Raw genomic sequence first — 19284 nt, 5'->3', positions numbered from 1 at the left:
AAACAATAAAAAATACAATAAACTTACTGCTACTGGATCCTTCTGGTGTAGCTGAGCAGCTGTTACTTGTTTAAATCCACCTGGATAGCTGTGAAAAGAAGCAAAGACATTAAAACTGAGAGTAGGCTATGACATAGTATTCTTGAAATGAATACTGTTTTATAATATGAAAACTATTTTTATTATGAAATTATTCTTGTTTTAGGAAAACATGCTGTTCATTAGTGTCTTAAAAAAATTAAGTAGTGGGGCGCCTGGGTGGCTCGGTGGGTTAAGCCTCTGCCTTCGGCTCAGGTCATGGTCTCAGGGTGCTAAGACTGAGCCCCGCATTGGGCTCTCTGCTCAGCAGGGAGCCTGCTTCCTCCACTCTCTCTGCCTGCCTCTCTGCCTACTTGTGATCTCTGTCAAATAAATAAATAAATAAAAATCTTAAAAAAAAAAATTAAGTAGTAACCCGATGCTATTTGAAGTGCTATTCTTTTTAAGTGGTCAAATATCATTATTTCAGAAAAGTTCCATATCTTGGGAAATTCTTGACATAATTATCTTTCTAGGGAATTAAAGTTTTCATTCATTCATTCACTCACTCATTCATTCATTATGGGGCAGTTTATCATGCTTGAATTAAGAAAGAAAAAGCAGTAAACCAATATGCTTCACATTTCCTACCAAGTCAGAATGTCTATATAACCTAGGGGTCAAGTTTGGGGAAAATAGTGGTAGACCACTTTGGTTCTAAAGTGGAGTTCAGGGCGCCTGGGTGGCTGAGTTGGTTAAGCAACTGCCTTCACTTCAGGTCATGATCCTGGAGTCCAGGGATGGAGGCCCACATCAGGCCACAGCTCCAGGGAAGTCTGCTTCTCCCTCTGACATTCTCCCCTCTCATGCTCTCTCTCACCATCTCTCTCTCAAACAAATAAATAAAATCTTATAAATAAATAAATAAATAAATAAGTAAATAAAGTGGAATTCATACTCTGAGCAGGGAATGATCCTGTTTCCGATTCAAAGGTGGTAAAAGATCACTAAGAGTAATATGCTGGTCCTAAGTAATAAAATATTGCATTGCATTCATATAAAAATATATATAAAATGGATAAATTAGAGGTTAATAACTATGTATGTATATATATATATATATGTGCATATATACATATACACACATATGTATATGGGATACACACACACACACACACTCACACACATACATACACACTTGGGATAGTACTGGTGGTAGCTTGGTAACTTGGATGCCCCATACCCCAGTCTAGAATCTAGATTTGCCAGTGGCTACCAGTATATTATTTAACTCATTTTACCTTTTCATATAAGAGTTTATTCACATAAGAAAATGAGGGGTGCCTGGGTGGCTCAGTAGGTTAAGGCCTCTGCCTTCGGCTCATGTCATCATCCCAGGGTCCTGGGATCGAGCCCCACATCAGGCTCTCTGCTAGGCTGGGGGCCTGCTTCCCTTCCCCTCTCTCTGCCTGTCTCTCTGCCTATTTGTGATCTCTCTCTCTCTGCCAAATAAATAAACAAAATCTTAAAAAAAAAAAAAAAGAAAGAAAATGATACTATCTGCTCCATCTACCTCTCAAGATTTTTACAAGAGCCAATGAGAAAATGTGAAAGTGCTTAAGGAATTTAAAACAAAAACAATATATAGATGTAAGGTTTCCTTAAGCTGAATGGATAAATACAGCCTAAACAATTTCTGAGGAAGGGGAAAGGAAAACATAAACTCAGTGCACTCTACAAAAGAAGTTAAAGATTACCTAAATGTAATTCCTTTCATAAGTTTCTTTCGACAAGACTTGAAAACATTTGAAAAAACCACATTTCAGGAATAAAATTTAAGAAGCAGATTTAGAAGTCTGCTGAGAAAGATGGATAATTTTCAAAGTGATACTCTTGCATTTGTTTCAAGGAATTTCAGTTTCAGAAAAAGAAATATCTGTCTAGACTTCAATTACTGTATTCATTCTCTCCACGGAAAAAAATACTTATACCTTCTATGTTAAAGATCACCTTTCTGTTTTGAACACTGGGATGCCAAATTCTAAAGCATAATACCATCTACATTTTATTTCAGGAGAAGAGCATAAAATTCCGAGCAGATGAATGACTTGAAGAGTATAATAAATACTCTGTTGGTTTTTAACTGTGAAAAAGTAATTACACTTCCTCCTCCAGGGATAGCCTGAAGGAAGAGAAGAAACTTTGTTTTAAATGTTAGTCAGATTTTTTTCAATTCAAATTAATTCAGTAAATACCAAATGCCTATTGTGCGGAGTGCTGGGGATATACAATAAATATAACAGTATCCTGTCCACAGGAAAAATGACTGAGTTAGATGCCTTCTGAGGCATCTAACAGTAGGCTCTATTTCTAACTCATACCAATACATTTTAGATGACTGAGCAGTTAGATGTCAAAGTTCAAGGTGCACACATAACACATCTTGCCTGACCTCTAAAACCACGAGAAATGAATGTTTATGAAATGTTTAGACGAGAAAAGATTTTCTGAGACTGGAAAACACAGAAGAAACTATAAAGGAAAAGAAATTTAATTATATAAAAGTTAAATAACAAAGCACAACATACAACAAAGCACATCATAAAGAAAATTCATAAAAACTACATGCTATCTAATGGTGGAATAGTATTCTTAATAGATTAAATATGCACAGAAAGTGCTAAGGAAAGTATTGACACCTTATTATAATGCAACGTAAAGAATCAGATGCCCATCAAAGTAGCAGAATCTTATTATTAAATAGTTTTTAATGACAGTACTGTGTCAGCTGTTCTTTACCACAGACACTTTTGCGCTCCTAGTGCACTATTACAGTAATGTTTGGAAATACCTTTTAAAAGGTATTTTTAAATAGGTATTCTTTTAAAAGATCTATTATCATCCCTTAAATCTTGAAATTCATTACATTCTTCTTTTTATTTAGAATACGCTATATATTGAAAAAGCCTAATGGATAAAGATGTTTTTCAGCTCTTTATGAAACTAAAAATTTTAATTAAAAAAACAGAACAATATTTTCTATGCAAATTGTACTGTGTACTACTACATAGTGACTAATAATAATATTTATCAAAAAGCTTTCTGGGAATTTTATATAAAATGAAAAAGGGTGTAAACTTGTATGTGAATTAAAATGTTTAGTCCACAGGATGAAAATGATTTTTAGTTCCTTCTTTTACATTTTTCTGCATTTTCTAAAATTACCATATATTAACATTTTTACAACTAGAGAGTTAACTTTCCAATACATGATGTAACCGTGTTATGAGCATATTAAGAGTGGTACCTCTAGTGAAGTGAAGGAACAAAGTGAAGAGTCAAGAAAAACAGAAACAGGGGCGCCTGGGTGGCTCAGTGGGTTAAGCCGCTGCCTTCGGCTCGGGTCATGATCCCAGGGTCCTGGGGTCGAGCCCCGCGTCAGGCTCTCTGCTCAGCAGGAAGCCTGCTTCCTCCCCTCTCTCTCTCTGCCTGCCTCTCTGCCTGCTTGTGATCTCTCTCTGCCAAATAAATAAATAAAATCTTTAAAAAAAAGAAAAACAGAAACAAAAAGTGACTAACCCTATGGGGGATGAGGAAATAGGGAAGGCCTTCCAGAAAAGGGGACACGTGAGTCAGGTTTTAATAGGAGAAATATGAGAGGTCTTGAGAAACATTCCTATGAAGGAGAATAACACATGCAAAGGCAGAGAGGCAAGAAATAGCAATATGTTGGCTAAAATGAAGGATTCTGAAGCAGCAGGGGTAACTGGGTACCAATAATTTACAATAGTTTAGGTTTTCATCCTTAGAAAAAAGAACTTGACTGAAGAGGACACTGCCAGCAGAGGGCATGACACTAGCTGTTTGCTACTTGGCGGTGCTATTACTTTCTTTCATTTGCAGTTATTACTACAGAAATTATTGCTACAGTAATTACTACAGCATTTTGGTCAATACATCCCTTTCTGCTCTTATCACATTATGTTATTCTGACTTTTCATATTTCCTTCCCCCCATTATCTTTTAATTTTATAGAATTTTATAGAGATTTCCCAATAGTAGAAATTACTAAAGCTCAATGTGAATTATTTTGGTTATGTTAAATAACAATTTCATAATAAAGCATACGATGGCTAATGGAAGCAGAAAAGTTATTGCCAGCATTTAAGACCTACTGAGGCAAGAGATGAGAGGAAACAGATGGGGACATGAAAGTCTGCTTGTCTAAGAAGAGCGTGCAATTGGAAATAAAGTAATTTTAACCAGGAATAAAGGCCAACATTTCTTTCTTTCTTTTTTTAAAAGATTTATTTATCTCGAGAGAAAGAGAAACAGTATGAGTGGGGGAGCGGTATAGAAGGAGAGAAAGAATCTCAAACAGACTTAACACTGAGCATGCAGCCCAATGCCGGGCTGGATCCCAGGACCCTGAGATCATGACCTGAGCTGAAATCAACAGTCAGCTACTTAACCTACTGAGCCACCCAGGCACCCCTTTCCAGGATATCTTGCGTGATAGTATGGAAGGAATGCTTAATTCAACGTGTATGCGACCTGAAGCAGGAGAGTTAACTACCACATTACATGACACACTCAAGATCTCAAAACATTTGAAAAGGCTGGAGATAAAATTTAACTTAAGGTACTGCATTTGTGTTAAAATGTAACTAAACCACACAGGATGGAATATACATGGCTGAACAGCAGCATGTTTAAAACAGACTCGGGAATTTCAGCTAATCATGAACTCAGTATATTACTCAATGATATGGCCTTGAAGAAAAGTTCTATTGCAATAAAGGGCTGCATTGTACTATCCATTATACTGTATTATACCAGACTATCCCACTATACTAGAAAACCATCAGAACATAGCCAGGTGAGTATATTTAGTTAAGAAAGACACCGACAAGAAATAAGTCTTTCTAGAGTGACCAGGATATAAAGGTGATAGTTGAAATGAGGCCATATGAAGAACTCTGAAGGAGCTACAGATGTTTAGCCAAAGGGAAAAGACAAATCAATGGGCTCTTACTGATCCTAGCCTCAAAATTATGTGAAGAATGCCCTGTGGAAGAGATAGATATTATACTGTCCGAAGAGGAGAACTAAGACCAGTAGGAAAGCTAGAGAAAAACAGATTGTGATTCAATAGCATAAAGATCTTTCTAAAATTTAAACCATTTTTGGGGTCTTGGGTGGCTCAGTCAGTTAAACCTCCGCCTTCAGCTCAGGTCATGATCCGGGGGTCCTGGATTAAGTCCCACACTGGGCGCCCAGCTCATCCGTGGTGGGGAGGTGGTGTGCTGCTTCTCCTTCTGCCTGCTGCTCCCCTGTTTATGTGCTTGCTCTCTTTCTGTGTCTGTCTCTCTGACAAATAAATAAAATCTTTAAAAATATAAATAAAATAAAATTTAAACCATTTCAAAGGTGGAATGAATGGGCTGCCTTACAAGCCACGAAATGGCTGTTATTCAAACATTGGCAGGGAGACCCAGATCTTGAAAGGTACGTTGTGGGGATTCTAGGTATCTTCCAAATTTGGGATTTTGTTCATCACTCCTTAAACATCTCAAGTGTTTTCAGATATTGAAGATGGTTCAGGAAATAGCAGTAACATGAATGATTTATAGGAAACAAAAAGAAGACTGACTAAAAAATTAGAATAATTTAAACCAGAGAGGTTACATCCAAAGTTTCTAGGAAAAACAAATAACTAGTTCTGATACAGTTCTGTGGGTTTTTTTGCTTGAGTAAATGTAGCATATGCAAAATTAGTATTTTCTTAAATGCCAATTTTTGAAAATAACTCTTTAAATTAGATCTATATTACATTTTTAAGGGATGGGTTTATTTATTTAAAAAAACATTTTTTAAAAATTATCTCTACTTTGAATATGGAGCTCACACTCATAACCTGAGGGGAAGAGTGATACGCTCTTTGAACTGAGCCAGCCAGGTACCCCCTGGTAAGACCAATAGTATTTTTACAGTAATATATTTCAGCTGCTTATCTTCCTTGACAATGGCATTATCTTTTTTTTGGTATAGTTGACAAAAAAGATTACATTAATTTCTGCTGTACAACTTAGTGATTCAACAGCTCTGTATGTCACGCTGGGCTCACCACCAGTGTAGCTACTCTCTGTTACCATATGATGCTATTACAATACCACGGACTACATTCCCGTTCTGTACCATTTATCCCCAGGACATAGTCATTCCGTAAATGGAAGCCTGTATCTCCCATTCCCCTTCACCCACTTTGCCCATCCCCTCCATTCTCATCCTCTCTGGCCATCACTAATCTGTTCTTTGTACTTATAGCTCTCATTCTTTTTGTTTATTCATTTGTTTTTCAGATTCCACATATAAGTGAAATCATATTATATTTGTCTTTCTCTGTCTGACTCTTCACTTAACATTATACACTCATGTTGTTGCAAATGGCAAGACCACATCCTTTTTTGTGGCTGAGTTAATATTCCAGTGCATGTGCACATGTGTACATCATTACCCATTCATCTATCAGTGGACACTTGGAGTGCTTTTCTATCTTGCCTATTATAAATAATGCTGCAATAAACATGGGACACGTATGTCTTTACAAATTAGTGTTTTCATTTTCTTTGGGTAAATACCTAGTAAAGGAACTACTGGGTCATATGAGAGTTCTATTTTTAATTTTTTGAGGAATCTCCATACTGTCTTCTACAGTGGCTGTACCAGTTTGCAATCCTAATAGTTCACGAAGGTTCCTTTTCCTTCACATCCTCACCAACATGTATTATTTTTTGTCTTTTTGATTTTGGCCATGCTGACAGGTGTTAAGGTAGTATCTCTTTATGGTTTTGGTTTGCCTTTCCCTGATGGTTAGTGATGCTGAGCATCTTTTCATATGTTTGTTAGACAATGGCTTTATCTTACCCAGTATGTGAGGAGTAAACTTTTTGTTCCCATTTATTTCCAGAAAATGCAATGTGCCTTGTGTTCATTATGACCACATGATCCCCACAGTCACCTAGATTTAAAAAGAACAAAGAAAAAAAGATTTTATAATGAAAGTCATGACTTTAAGAAAAAGTGATCTTGGTTATTTATAAAGCTTTTCAAAATCTAAACAATACATTAAAAAATATAAAGCAAGTCACAGTGCAACACCAAAATCCTTGCACAGGATTTTGCTGTTCTGTTCCTCTTTAACATAACATCTAAGTATAGAAAGAATTGGCCAGACATTTGGAAAATCTCAACACTGGAAGGTAAAAGAGAATATAATAAAGATGCCAATAATAACAACACATCTTTGAGAGGCAAACTATTGTTATTCCTATTGTCTTTTCCCATTAATAATCACACTTTGCTAAAATGTTTATATTAACATACCTTTAAATATCTAATACAAACTTTCCCTTAAAAATAGACGACAAAATGAAAACAATACGCATATAGAAGTAAAAAGGTATGTTTTACCAATAGGCAAATTGAAAACAAATGTAAAACATCACAATTGAGTATTCTTCCCAAATTCAGAGAACAATAGAGTACTATGATCTTATGCTTAACTACTAACCCACGGCTTTTTCCACCTATATTTTAACTAGCTACATTTAAACTGCCACTCTCAATTACGACAACATGCATATCTGATAAGACAGATGACCTGAAAATGAAAATATATGGATTAGATTAATTTTCCAGTGAAAATACCCCTAAATTTGCCTGTTCATCTAAAAAAGTAATAAAATAAAAAGTCAACATGCGGTTTTCACAGAAGTCACTATATATCATAAGATCAAATAATCAGAAACTTTTTAAAAATGTCTATTTTAGGGGTGCCTGGGTGGCTCAATCATTAACCATCTGCCTTCGGCTCAGGTCATGATCCAGGGTCCTGGGACTGAGCCCCATGTCATCAGGCTCCCTGCTCAGCAGGCAGCCTGCTTCTCCCTCTCCCACTACCCTGCTTGTGATGAAGTTCTAGAACCTAGGTGAGGTTCGGTGGGATATCAGAGGCCTACTGGAGGCCTTGCCCTTGCAGCTAGATCAATGTTGTCTTCAGACCAGCCATTAGCATTAAGATAGTTGGGAGACTTTTAGGTGGGGTGTCACAATCCTGCTCTCAATCGTCTTTGTTAGTGAGATTTAGGACATTTGCAAGCCAAGGGAGACTCCTGCTTGTTTATGGCAGTCAGGGCTGCCAGAGGGATGCTACACAGAGGACTGAGGGGAAGTGGATGGAGGGGGGGTGTACAAGGTGCCAGCTTTTGCTTTGTCCTCAGCCAGCCTCGTGCTCCCTCATCACTAACAGGGAAATTTTTAAAAAGATTCTAAAAGCTTATTTATTTAAAAAAAATGAAAAAATAAGTATAAATAAATATCATATATGGAAACTAAGGATTACATGATCAGATCTATGCAAAGCTCTGAATTTGATTGATTGCAATTTCAGAGAGAAGTACATAGTCTATGTGGACCAAAGGTAAAGGAAAGAGGATAAAGCAGTAGGTTTTCTTTACCACAGTGAAAGGGAATCTAGAAATCTAAAGGAAAGACACAGGAACCTTACTGTGAGTGGACTAAAAAGATAGCTTTGTGTTTGGTGAATTGCTTGAAGTTCCTAAAAGTGGGCTACTAAGGCAACTGGGCGAATGAATGAGAAAAACAAAGATGGTGAGAAGAGATCTACACCTTTTCAGAGAATGCTGAAGTTACCTTAGTTTTAGAGCAGACATTTACAGCTGAAGAAGCTAAGGCCTGCTTAGCTAAGTGATCTGCCAAAGCTCATGCACCGTGTTATTTAACACCTGTTCTGGCTCTTTCAGTGACACTTATGTGGAGGAAAAATGAAATTTTTACACAAACAAAAGCTGAACTTACTTATAAAATGTTACTTAAGCTTTGAGAATGCAAAAAGCACCTTAAGCTACTCCAAACAAAGCTACTCTTATTTGTAGAGATCAAAAAGGATCTTTCAAAGGACATTAGAAAGAATACCACAGAGCAGATGAAAATCACGTTTTTTCATCTCTAAGGTATGAACATCTACTCTGGGAAAAGTTAATCTCCCTCAATAACTTATGCCAGATCTCTATTAAATATATTCTTAGAAGCACTTCTCTGACTCTAAATAAAACTAACCAGCAATTAAATATTTGGGTTTTTTACTGCATTACATATTAAAACAAAAGCCAATATCTTTAAAGGCTAAAATCCTGAACAGCATAATCATTTCTGTTTAAATTTCAGTTAAATGGACAGATTTCATTTTAAAGTTTTAACTAAAAAATTATGCTTTATAAAATGCACCAAATGAATATAAATTGTGATGAAGTCCTAGAACCTAAGTCAGGTTCGGTGGGGTGAGGTTCGGAGCTGACGACTAAAGAAAGAATTCTTAAGACATCTTTGGTGCAAAATGGTGATTTATTAGAGCACGGGGACAGGGCAGGCAGAGATGCGGCTGCGGCCCGGGTTGTTAGGAGTGGTTGGTTATATACACAGGAGTTGGGTAGGTGAGGACAAAGGGGTGTTCAGAAGGGCTATTGGGGCAAAGAATACTATCAGGATATTGAAGGCTTAGTTGTTATCAAGTAAAGACAATTGGAAGTCTGGTGGAATGTTACATTCCTGCTATCAAGCATCCTTGTTAATGAGATTTAGGTTTAGAAGAAATTTAACTTTATTTACTTTTCCTTCTACCTCCGCCTCCTTCGGTTTTTATGGAGGGGAGGGTGACATTAGGCTTGAGGAACTGAGTTCTGTGTCTTTGGAAATTGGGCTATTGATAAGGTAACTTCTTTGTTGTAATCTCAAGGACATTTGCAAACCAAGGGAGACTCCTGTTTTGCAGGATTGCGATCTCAGCAAGTTAACTATTTATCATTTTATGGCAGTCAGGGGTGCCTGAGAAATGCTACACATATGGAGGGGAGCGGATGAAGGGGGGGGTGCAGGGCGCCAGCTCTTGCTTTGTCCTCAGCCAGCCTCCTGCTCCCTCATCAATTGGAACCCTGTTGCCTGATGAAGATATGTTCCAAGAGAAATTTCTTCCAGATTAAAAAGAGTTCAGTAAGTAATTTTTAGAATAGGAATTGTGATTTTAGTTGTAAAAATTCTCGCCTTAGATGTGTAATGTTATTTGACTCTTTTTTATAATATTCAGTGGTAAATTAAATAGATAAAATTAATTAATTACTTTAAAAAATCAGGTGCCAAATAAATTCAGACCAAGTCAATCCAAGTGGAAACTCAAAAGCTTCCTGTCAGGGAACTGAAGGTCTCATGAGGAGTTACAGATCAGGGGTGTTTCTCAGTCCTATAGCTTCAGTATTTTGGCTCGTTTTCTCCCCAAAGCCAGAACTCACATTTTTTCCTCCAAATTGCCTGGGAGAAAGGAAGTAACATTCAGTCTATATCCTCTGTTGGGCTGGCAGGAAGGGCTACCAAAGATGGCGAAAGTTCCCGCCACAAGACCTGAGCTTGGACAGGAGAACAAAGGCCCAAGCAGGAATCTGAGACCCCTGCCCCGGGCTCCTGTGGACCAATGGGATCCCGATGAGCGGCGGGATATCCAAATAAGGGAAACTTGCCAAAAGACCCCTGAGCTTTCCCCAAGACCCTTTAAAAGCCCCCTCCTCCCTGCCTTGGGCGCGACTTCCGCCACTCTGCTTTCCAGAGTGGCAGAACCTCACCCGAGGGTGCCCACCTCCTCCCAGCGCAACTTTCCTGGCTCCCCTTCTCCTGAGCCCTGAAACTTCGCCTGAGAGCGTTTTTAATAAATCTTGCCTTGCACCCACTTTGCCTGGTGTTGTGTTTATCTCGCCGGAAAAAACTTTACATCCTCCACGTGCGAGGGCCTGTGGAGGCCTCTCATGTTCACTTTCTGGCACTGTAAGTCTCACAATCATCGAAGTGGGCTTTATCCACCTCCTCCCTCCCAGCAGCTTATTTTTTAATAAGCAAATGGAGTCAGAGGTTGAACAACTCCACTACTATCGCATGGTTAATTAAGTGGTGAAGTTAAGATTCAAATACAATTCTAGTGACTTCAAAGACAAATTTTCTCCTCTTTACTACACCAGGATGGCAAAGGGGTGGCAGGGGGAACAGCATTTGGAGGCAGTGATCTCAGTCACTAACTGATCACGCACACCTTTCCACTAAGTTCTGAGGACAGCTCCGAAATCCTTCTCATTGGACTCCTCCTAGCTTCAAGTTATGTGTCACTGATGGGGGAACAGAAGGCTGGCTGAGGACAAAGCAAAAGCTGACACCCTGCAACCTTCCCCCGCCCCAGACATATGTGATATTCTTTAGAAATCTCCCAACTATCTTAATGTTAATACCAAGCTAGAGGAAAAAACCTTGATGATGACAAGGCCTCAAGGCATCCAGTCTCTTATAGGTCCTTGTGAGCATATGAAAGTACTACTGAAACCTCCCTTTTCCTTACCTCCCCCTACCCCACCCTACATAACCTGCCACCCCTCACAACCCTGGGGCAGCAGCTCTTTCTGCCATGGGTCCTGTTCCCGTGCTTTAATAAACCACCATTTCGTACAAAAGAGGTCTCAAAAATTCTTTCTTGGTCATCTGCTCTGGACCACACCCCACCGAATCTCACTTATATTCTAAGACTTCATTATCACGTTTGTACTTCACCACGTACCAATTCTTCAGATAAGGTATTCAAAGAGACCTAGAGCATAGCCTCAAAATTTCTAGTCTTACTTACCAATTCTTTCGTACACCAAAGTTTGTACAAGGTAAGCCATACTACTTGCTATACTTGCTATTCCCTGAAGCATTATTCCATTACTTCTATTCAAAACACACACACACACACACACACATGTATATACAGTCTTATCTTTTCTTTGCTCCTTCTACTAGAAATACTCTCCTGACTTATTTCCACTTGCTAAATTTTATCCATAAAATTTAAGCTCCACATAAATATCAAGTTCCAAAATAAATACCAGTCCTTCCATAAAGCCTTTCCTAACATCAAAGCCAACGTCCTTTGAGTCCACAAAGATGCCTGAATTTCTCTTACGATACTGATTTAACTCTATTTTGTCCTATCATTTGCACATTTTATTCTCCACCTACATCACAAGTTTCCTTCTGAGGATTCTTAATGTAGACTCTTATATAATGGTAGTTACCAGTCACAATAAGTGTCAAAAAAAATTCCTGGCGTTCACTTTAATGTAAATAGGGCTTGTTCTGTGATGCTTGGCTCCCATTCAAATTCCTTTCCTAGATTACATGGGAGACACTCCTGGTTCTTATCTTTGAAATAGGACCATTCAAAATTGTCTGAGCTACTCAGATTCCATACATGGGTAGACTCAGATGGAGACGTATGTAAGCTTGGTAGGATTCTCCTCCCAAATCTGCTTTATATTCCTTTTCCATTGACTGATTAATTAATCCACTTACCACTTACTAATGCCAGGTACCGCTCTTGATGTTGGGAATATAGCAATGAATGCAACCGAAATCCCTGTTCATAATAAATCTTACATTCCAGTGGGATGAGCTAGACAATAAACAAGTAAGTAGAATACACAGTATGCCAGGAGCTGATAAATATAGGGGGATAAAGAGTAATACAGAAGTATTATTAATTGGCACAGGATTTTGTGTTTTAACTTCCCTGGGACAAAGGTCCAGAAGTGCAACTGATATATGGTAAACTTGTGTTTAGTTTTCTAAGAAATGGTCATGTTCTTTTCCAGACTGGCTCTACCATTTTACATTCCTGCCAGCAATGTGTAAGTAATCCAGCTTCTTTGCATCATCAATAGCATCTGTTGTTGTCATTATTTTTCATTTCAGCTGTTCTGATAGATGAGCAGTGATATCTCATTGTGGTTTTAATCTGCATTTCCCTAACTAATAATGTTGAATTTTTTTCGTGTTTATTTGCCAACATGACCAACATAATTGGTCATGTCCTTTGCTCATTCTCTAATTATATGTTTATTTCTTGTGGGCTGTATGGTTGGCAAATATTTTCCTTCAGTCTGTAGCTTATCTTTTCATCCCCATTTACAACACCAAATCCTTATTTAAAAGTTCTTTGGGGGTCGCCTGGGTGGCTCAGTGAGTTAAAGCCTCTGCCTTCAGCTCAGGTCACGATCCCAGGGTCCTGGGATCAAGCCCCGCATGGGGCTCTCTGCTCAGCAGGGAGCCTGCTTCCTCCTCTCTCTCTCTCTGCCTGCCGCTCTCCCTACTTGTGATCTCTCTGTGTCAAATAAATAAATAAATCTTAAAAAAAAAATTGTTTGCAATTTAAGTCTTGACTTTAGTGACATCTTGTGGATATAAAGTTTTGCTGATTATGTTATGCATTAAAATGTATAATGAAACAAAAATAACTCTTTGTCTTTAAAATGTAAATTTTTAATTTCACAGAAATGCTATTCTCCCTTACTAGAAAAGGATGAACCAGACAGGCAGCCACAAAAGCTCATCTGTTTTCTAGCAGAATGTTCTCATTAGGTACCTAAGGAATACATTTCCAATAATGACCTGCTTACTGGAAAGCAGAACTTTAATTCAGTGAACCGGTAAGTGCTATACTTACTACTATTTCTACTTTTCTCAAATTATGTACTGTTTGTATTTCCACAAAGACAACCTAAGAGATCTCCTATATCACCTTGTTAATAACACTGCTAAGGTTAAGAAGAAAAAAAAAAAAAAACAAATCAGCAGGAAAACACAGTTTAAGCAGCTAAGAACCAGCACACTAAAGTGGAATGGGTAATATTACTACCTGAGGAAACAAAGTACTTGGGTTCTGGTCCCAGTTCTATTATAATCTAGCAGCTAGTGCGGTGAGAAAGTCACTTTATTCTTCTGATTTTAGTTTTCTCATATAAATGAGGCAGGAAAACAAAGTATCTGAAGGCCTAAGGAATTAATTTCTATGACTTGGTAATTTGAGGACTATAGCATTTTCCTTGTCTGCCAAAAAAGATTTTTAAAGTAAAGAAATTTCTAATCAGTCATGTGTAAGTCTGCTGGTCACTATTTTACTTTGGAAGTCCAAGTGCTCCTCATTATTCACAGATTCTACATTACGAATTTGCCTATTCTCTTCAAATTTCTTTGTAATCTTAATGCCTACAGTGTTTTCTCAGTCATTTGCAGACACATGCACATCAGTGAAAAATGTGAGTGGCTTGATGCACTCTTTTCAACTGAGGTCAAATAATGCACTGGCTGTCTTTTGTTTCGACTCTTTTACCATAAACAAGTGTCTCTTTATGGTCCATTTAATCCTAGCTTTTTGGCATTTTTGTGCTTTCTAAAGTGCCTTTACTTTTTAAATATCCCTCAAGTCTGATGCTCAAGTGCTATGTAGTGTTCCTAAGTGCAAGACGGTTCCAGTATGTCTTACAAAGAAAATGTGTGTTCGATAAGCATTATTCAGTCATGAGTTACTCTGCGGTTGGCCGTGAGGTCAACAAAATGTATATTAAATAAGGTGTCTTTAAACAGAAACACACATAAAACAAACAAGACTATGTATTGACTGGCTGACAAAAAAATGTTGTAACCAGAGGCTCAGAGGAACCTAACTCTGTGTCTCCCCTAGAAGCAATGGTTCGGTGTCCACTCTCATTCAGCATTCATGGTGACTTTAAAGATTTTGTTTATTTATTTGACAGAGATCACAAGTAGGCAGAGAAGCAGGCAGAGAGAGAGAGGAGGAAGCAGGCTCCTGCTGAGCAGAGAGCGCGATGCAAGGCTCAATCCCAGGACCCTGAGATCATGACCTGAGCCGAAGGCAGAGGCTTTAAACCACTGAGCCACCCAGGCGCCCCTCATGGTGACTTTAAAGACCAGAACTATAGTGAATAATGAGAACTGACTGTGCTCATAAAACATTTTCTTGAAAGTGTCATTCCACAGAATGTTTCTGACAAGCATCTCTGAAGGACCAGACACTGTACTATGTGCTTGCAGAGCAAAGATCACCAAGACAGAATTCTTACGTTCAAATTCCGTACTTAAAGACTGCACGGCTGTGGGCTTTCTGTGAAATTTTCATTAAGGGAAGAGAAAGATGAGAGCAGCAAGTAAGAGAAATGGAGGAGCTCCTATGTTCTTGCTCTTACCCAAATCAAACCATCTACACGTCTTTTCCTCCTCGGTCCACAGATCCCAAATCTAACTTAGCTGAAATGCTACAGCCCTGATTAAAAGTAATTTCTTCATTCTCAAAACTGGTATTCATGAATGCATATATCCACTCAGAAAACATTTATGCTGTCCAACTATATGTCAAACACCATTCTAGGCATTTCTAGCTGTGAAAAATTCAGGCAAAGTTCCTGTCCTTTTAGAACTTCGTCTAGTAGAGGGAGGTGGATGATGCACATTTTTGTAATATGTGTGATCCGTGAATGCTAATGTTTTTTAAAAGGCAACATAAAGTATAGTAAGTGAAAGGGGGAGCTGACGGAGGAATTGGGTAAGGCCTCTCTCAGGATGTAAGTAGGAGAAGTCTGAAAGATGTGAAGGAGCAATGCATAAATCTGGAAAAGCCATAAATCTGGAACATCCCATGCAAGCAGAGAAAACAAAATGTAAAAAGGCCCTAAGGCAAAAATGTGTTGGCAGGTATATTAATGAAACAGTAGTAAGCCTTAAGTGGATTACTCAAGGGAGGTAGGAAATAAACTCAGGGAGATAACAGGAGCCACACCATGTAGTTCCTCGTAAGGCACTGATAGAACTTTGGCTTTTGCTCTGACTCTCATTTGGAAAAGATAATTGTAATTGATCTGGGGAGAAAAGACCCTACTGGGGCAAGAACAGAAGCAGGGAGATCAGTGAGGAGGCTTTTGGAATAATCCAGAATAGAGAGTACAGTGGTTTAAAATTACAGTAGAAGAGAGAGTTAACGAGAAGTGACTGAATTTCAGATATATATATATTTCTTTCAGGTACATATATTTTTTCATATATATATACACACACATATATATACATAGAAACACTTTACAGGGAGTTGAACAAAGAGCAGTCAAAAATGAAGATAAGACTTTTGACTAGAGTAAGAAAAAGACTAGAGAAGCTGTTAATTAAGATGGGGAAACTAGAAGTAACAGGTTGGTATGGGTGGGGGAAATCCAGGAAGTAAGTTATCTCCAAGTTAAATACACAAAACATGCTAGAGATGTCTACCACACACCTAAGAAGATTGGCTGAGTAGCAATATGGTTATATGAGTCTCGAATACAGGAAAAAGGTCAAAAATGAAGATATAAATTGGGAGCTATAAGCATAATAAAAGATATTAAAGATAGAGATGCGAAACTGAATGTGATTGCTCAATGAATGTGACGGTATCCAAGGACCAGGTTCCAGAACACTCCTAATTGTTAATGAGAGAAGACTGGGCAATTAGAAAGTTGAAAAGAATAAAGGAACTGGGAAGGAGGAACTAGCAAGAGAATGCATCCAAGAACAAATGAAGAATGTGTTTAATAAGAAAGTTCTTTACACGAAAACTAGACTGGATGGACTCCCCAAAAGGTTAACTCCAAGAAGAAAATAAGACAGGGGTTCTTCTTTTTTTTTTTTTTTTTTAAGATTATTGTGCTTGCTTCGGCAGCACATATACTAAAATTGGAAAGATTATTTATTTATTTGGCAGAGAGACAGGCAGAGAGAGAGGAAGGGAAGCAGGTTCCCCGCTGAGCGGACAGCTCGATGATGCAGGGCTTCATCCCAAGACTCCAGGATCATGCATGACCTGAGCCGAAGGCAGAGGCTTCAACCCACTGAGCCACCTGGGCACTCCAGACAAGATTATTCTATATAAAAAAGACTAGGGGCGCCTTAGTGGCTCAGTCATTAAGCACCTGCCTTTCGCACCAGTCATGATTCCAGGATCCTGGGATCAAGCTCCCACATCGGGCTCCCTGCTTGGCAGGAACCCTGCTTCTCCCTCTCCCACTGCTTGTGTTCCCTCTCTTGCTGTCTCTCTCTCTCTCTGTCAAATAAATAAATAAAAATCTTAATAAATAAATAAACAAATAAATAGACTACGGGAACATAACGACTGAAGGCAATACATAAACCTTGGCTGGATCCTGATCTAAAAAAAATTAACAGCTATAAAGAGCATTCTTGGAACTACTAAAGAAATTTGAAAATGCACCAGATATTAAATACACAATTAAATCATGTTTATTTTGTTATGTGTGATAATGGCTTTTTGGTTATATAGGGAACTATTCTTATTCTTAGAAGACATAAGCTGAAGCATTCAGGGGGATTTACTATGACATCTGCAACTTATTTTCCAATGATTGTGTAAAAAATTACATGTCAAATTATGTATTAAATATAACATATACATTAGATGGTAAATTATAACTGTAATCTGGCTGGAGGGTATAAAATCACTGTACTATTCTTTGAGCTTTTCTGAAAATGTGAAAACTTCCACAATAAAAGTTACAAAAATGTAAAGGGCCAATAACTCAGTGGAAATATGGTCAAAAGACACGGACATTTCACAGAAGAAATGATAAAAAGCCAATAAAGAGAAAAGGATACACAGCACCAATGCAAAGCCATCAAGAGTGTATTTCCCATCTACCAGAGGAGTCAAACTTAAAAAGAATGAAAACATCAAGTGTTACTGAAGAGGAGGGATAATACAAATTCTCTAGGACATCAGAATAAAGACTAACTAGTTCCGCAAACACTTTTGAACCTAATAACTACTGTCCTGCAGACACACCTCAGAGAAATTCTTCCACACATGCACTGGGGAAAAGGTACAAGAATGCTGACAGTAATATGGTTTGTAATGGGAAAAAAAATTGGAAATAACCCAAATGTTGAGAATGTGCGTGTTGACTTCGTCATTGTAACTGTTGATTTTCTTTAAAAATGTTACCTATATTTAAATAGGGATTTATTTACAACTTCATGATTCAAAAAGTTAAAACTATGATTAACTGCAAAAAATGTTGTTGACAGGTCAAAAAAGATGGAACAGTAAGAGCTGACACCTAGATCTTGCTGGATGGTCCCTGAACTGCCAGGTTAAGTGAAATCAATCAAAACTACATGTAATAAGCAAAAGTCTTTTAGTATCAACACAACTTTTTTCTTTTGTTTTGGAAAAAGGTTACAGAAAATCAAATTTATCAATTAAAAAGAGTAAACTTTTCATGTCGAGTTAGCTCTATCCATCTTTCTAGAGGAAAATGTTTTTAGAAGAGAGGGCAAATTTATTTCTTCATTTTCAGAAACTCTACTCAAATGCACATAACCATATGAAGAAACATGTAAGAGTGAACATCTGATTTATAGTCCCAATCAGGATATCTGAGAATGAAAGGAGGGCTACTGATAATTTGCTATTGTAATGGCATGAAATGGGGTTGTCTCAGGCAAAGTGGTCTGTATGGTTTTTTTATGAATAAACCAAACTCATTTTAGTGCCCCAGTAGGTTTTTTTGCAAGAATGGAATAAGGGATCGTAGCAAAAAAAGAGGTCCTCAGAAGTAGTTCTGGCAGATTTCTTCAAAATTCTATTCTGGGATGAAAATTATGGTTACTAGTGACAGATCTAAAATGATACTCACTCAGTTGATGGTATATAGGTTTATGCAATCCTTGAAGTTTAATTGATGCCACAGCAGCTAGTTTGCCAGGGGGCTGCATTTTTCCATCTAAAAGATACCAAACCCGAGCAAAAGTGGCCCATTGCTGGGGGGGGGGGGGAGACAGAGAGAAAACAAAGAAAATTCTAATTAAAATGGAAATAATCAAATTTATTATTATATACTATCACATAATATTCTACAGTTAACATCAGTAATAGATCAAAAAGATCCTTTGCTTAATAAATTTTTTTTTTTTGGTTTTGTTTTCATCTCTATTTCTGGAAAAGGAGGTTCTTTTTTCGTTCTACGAAGTTTAAACACAGTAATTTTTCCTGACTGCTTTTCTATCTGCAATGTGGATGCTTTATTTATTTATTTATTTAAGTTTTTAAAAGATTTTATTTATTTGACAGAGAGACAGCAAGAGAGGGAACACAAGCAGGGGGAGTGCGAGAGGGAGACACAAACTCCCCGCTGATCAGGGAGCCCGACGTGGGGCTTGATCCCAGGACTCTAGGATCATGACCAGAGTTGAAGGCAGACACTTCATGACTGAGCCACCCAGGTGCTCCCAATGATGCTTTATTTAAAACATTTCAAAGATATATTTTCCTTT

At 37.8% G+C, this 19284-nt stretch overlaps 1 protein-coding gene across 1 annotated transcript in view; it reads right to left on the bottom strand.

The window, feature by feature from the left end:
- Positions 1 to 19284, bottom strand: part of MRPL13 (mitochondrial ribosomal protein L13) — a 47008-nt gene that overhangs the window by 25868 nt on the left and 1856 nt on the right. Inside the window, exons 2-4 of the mRNA XM_082721780.1 lie at positions 18648 to 18771; positions 6946 to 7039; positions 28 to 88 (exon numbers count right to left, since the gene is read on the bottom strand). Of these exons, the coding sequence (XP_082577906.1) occupies positions 28 to 88; positions 6946 to 7039; positions 18648 to 18771 (279 nt within the window). The remainder of the gene's footprint in view (positions 1 to 27; positions 89 to 6945; positions 7040 to 18647; positions 18772 to 19284) is intronic.

Source organism: Mustela nivalis (assembly GCF_964662115.1).
Source record: "Mustela nivalis genome assembly, chromosome: 2".
Lineage (NCBI taxonomy): Eukaryota > Metazoa > Chordata > Mammalia > Carnivora > Mustelidae > Mustela > Mustela nivalis.
The sequence above is the reverse complement of the archived record's forward strand: the minus strand, read 5'-3'. Positions and strand labels throughout refer to the sequence as shown.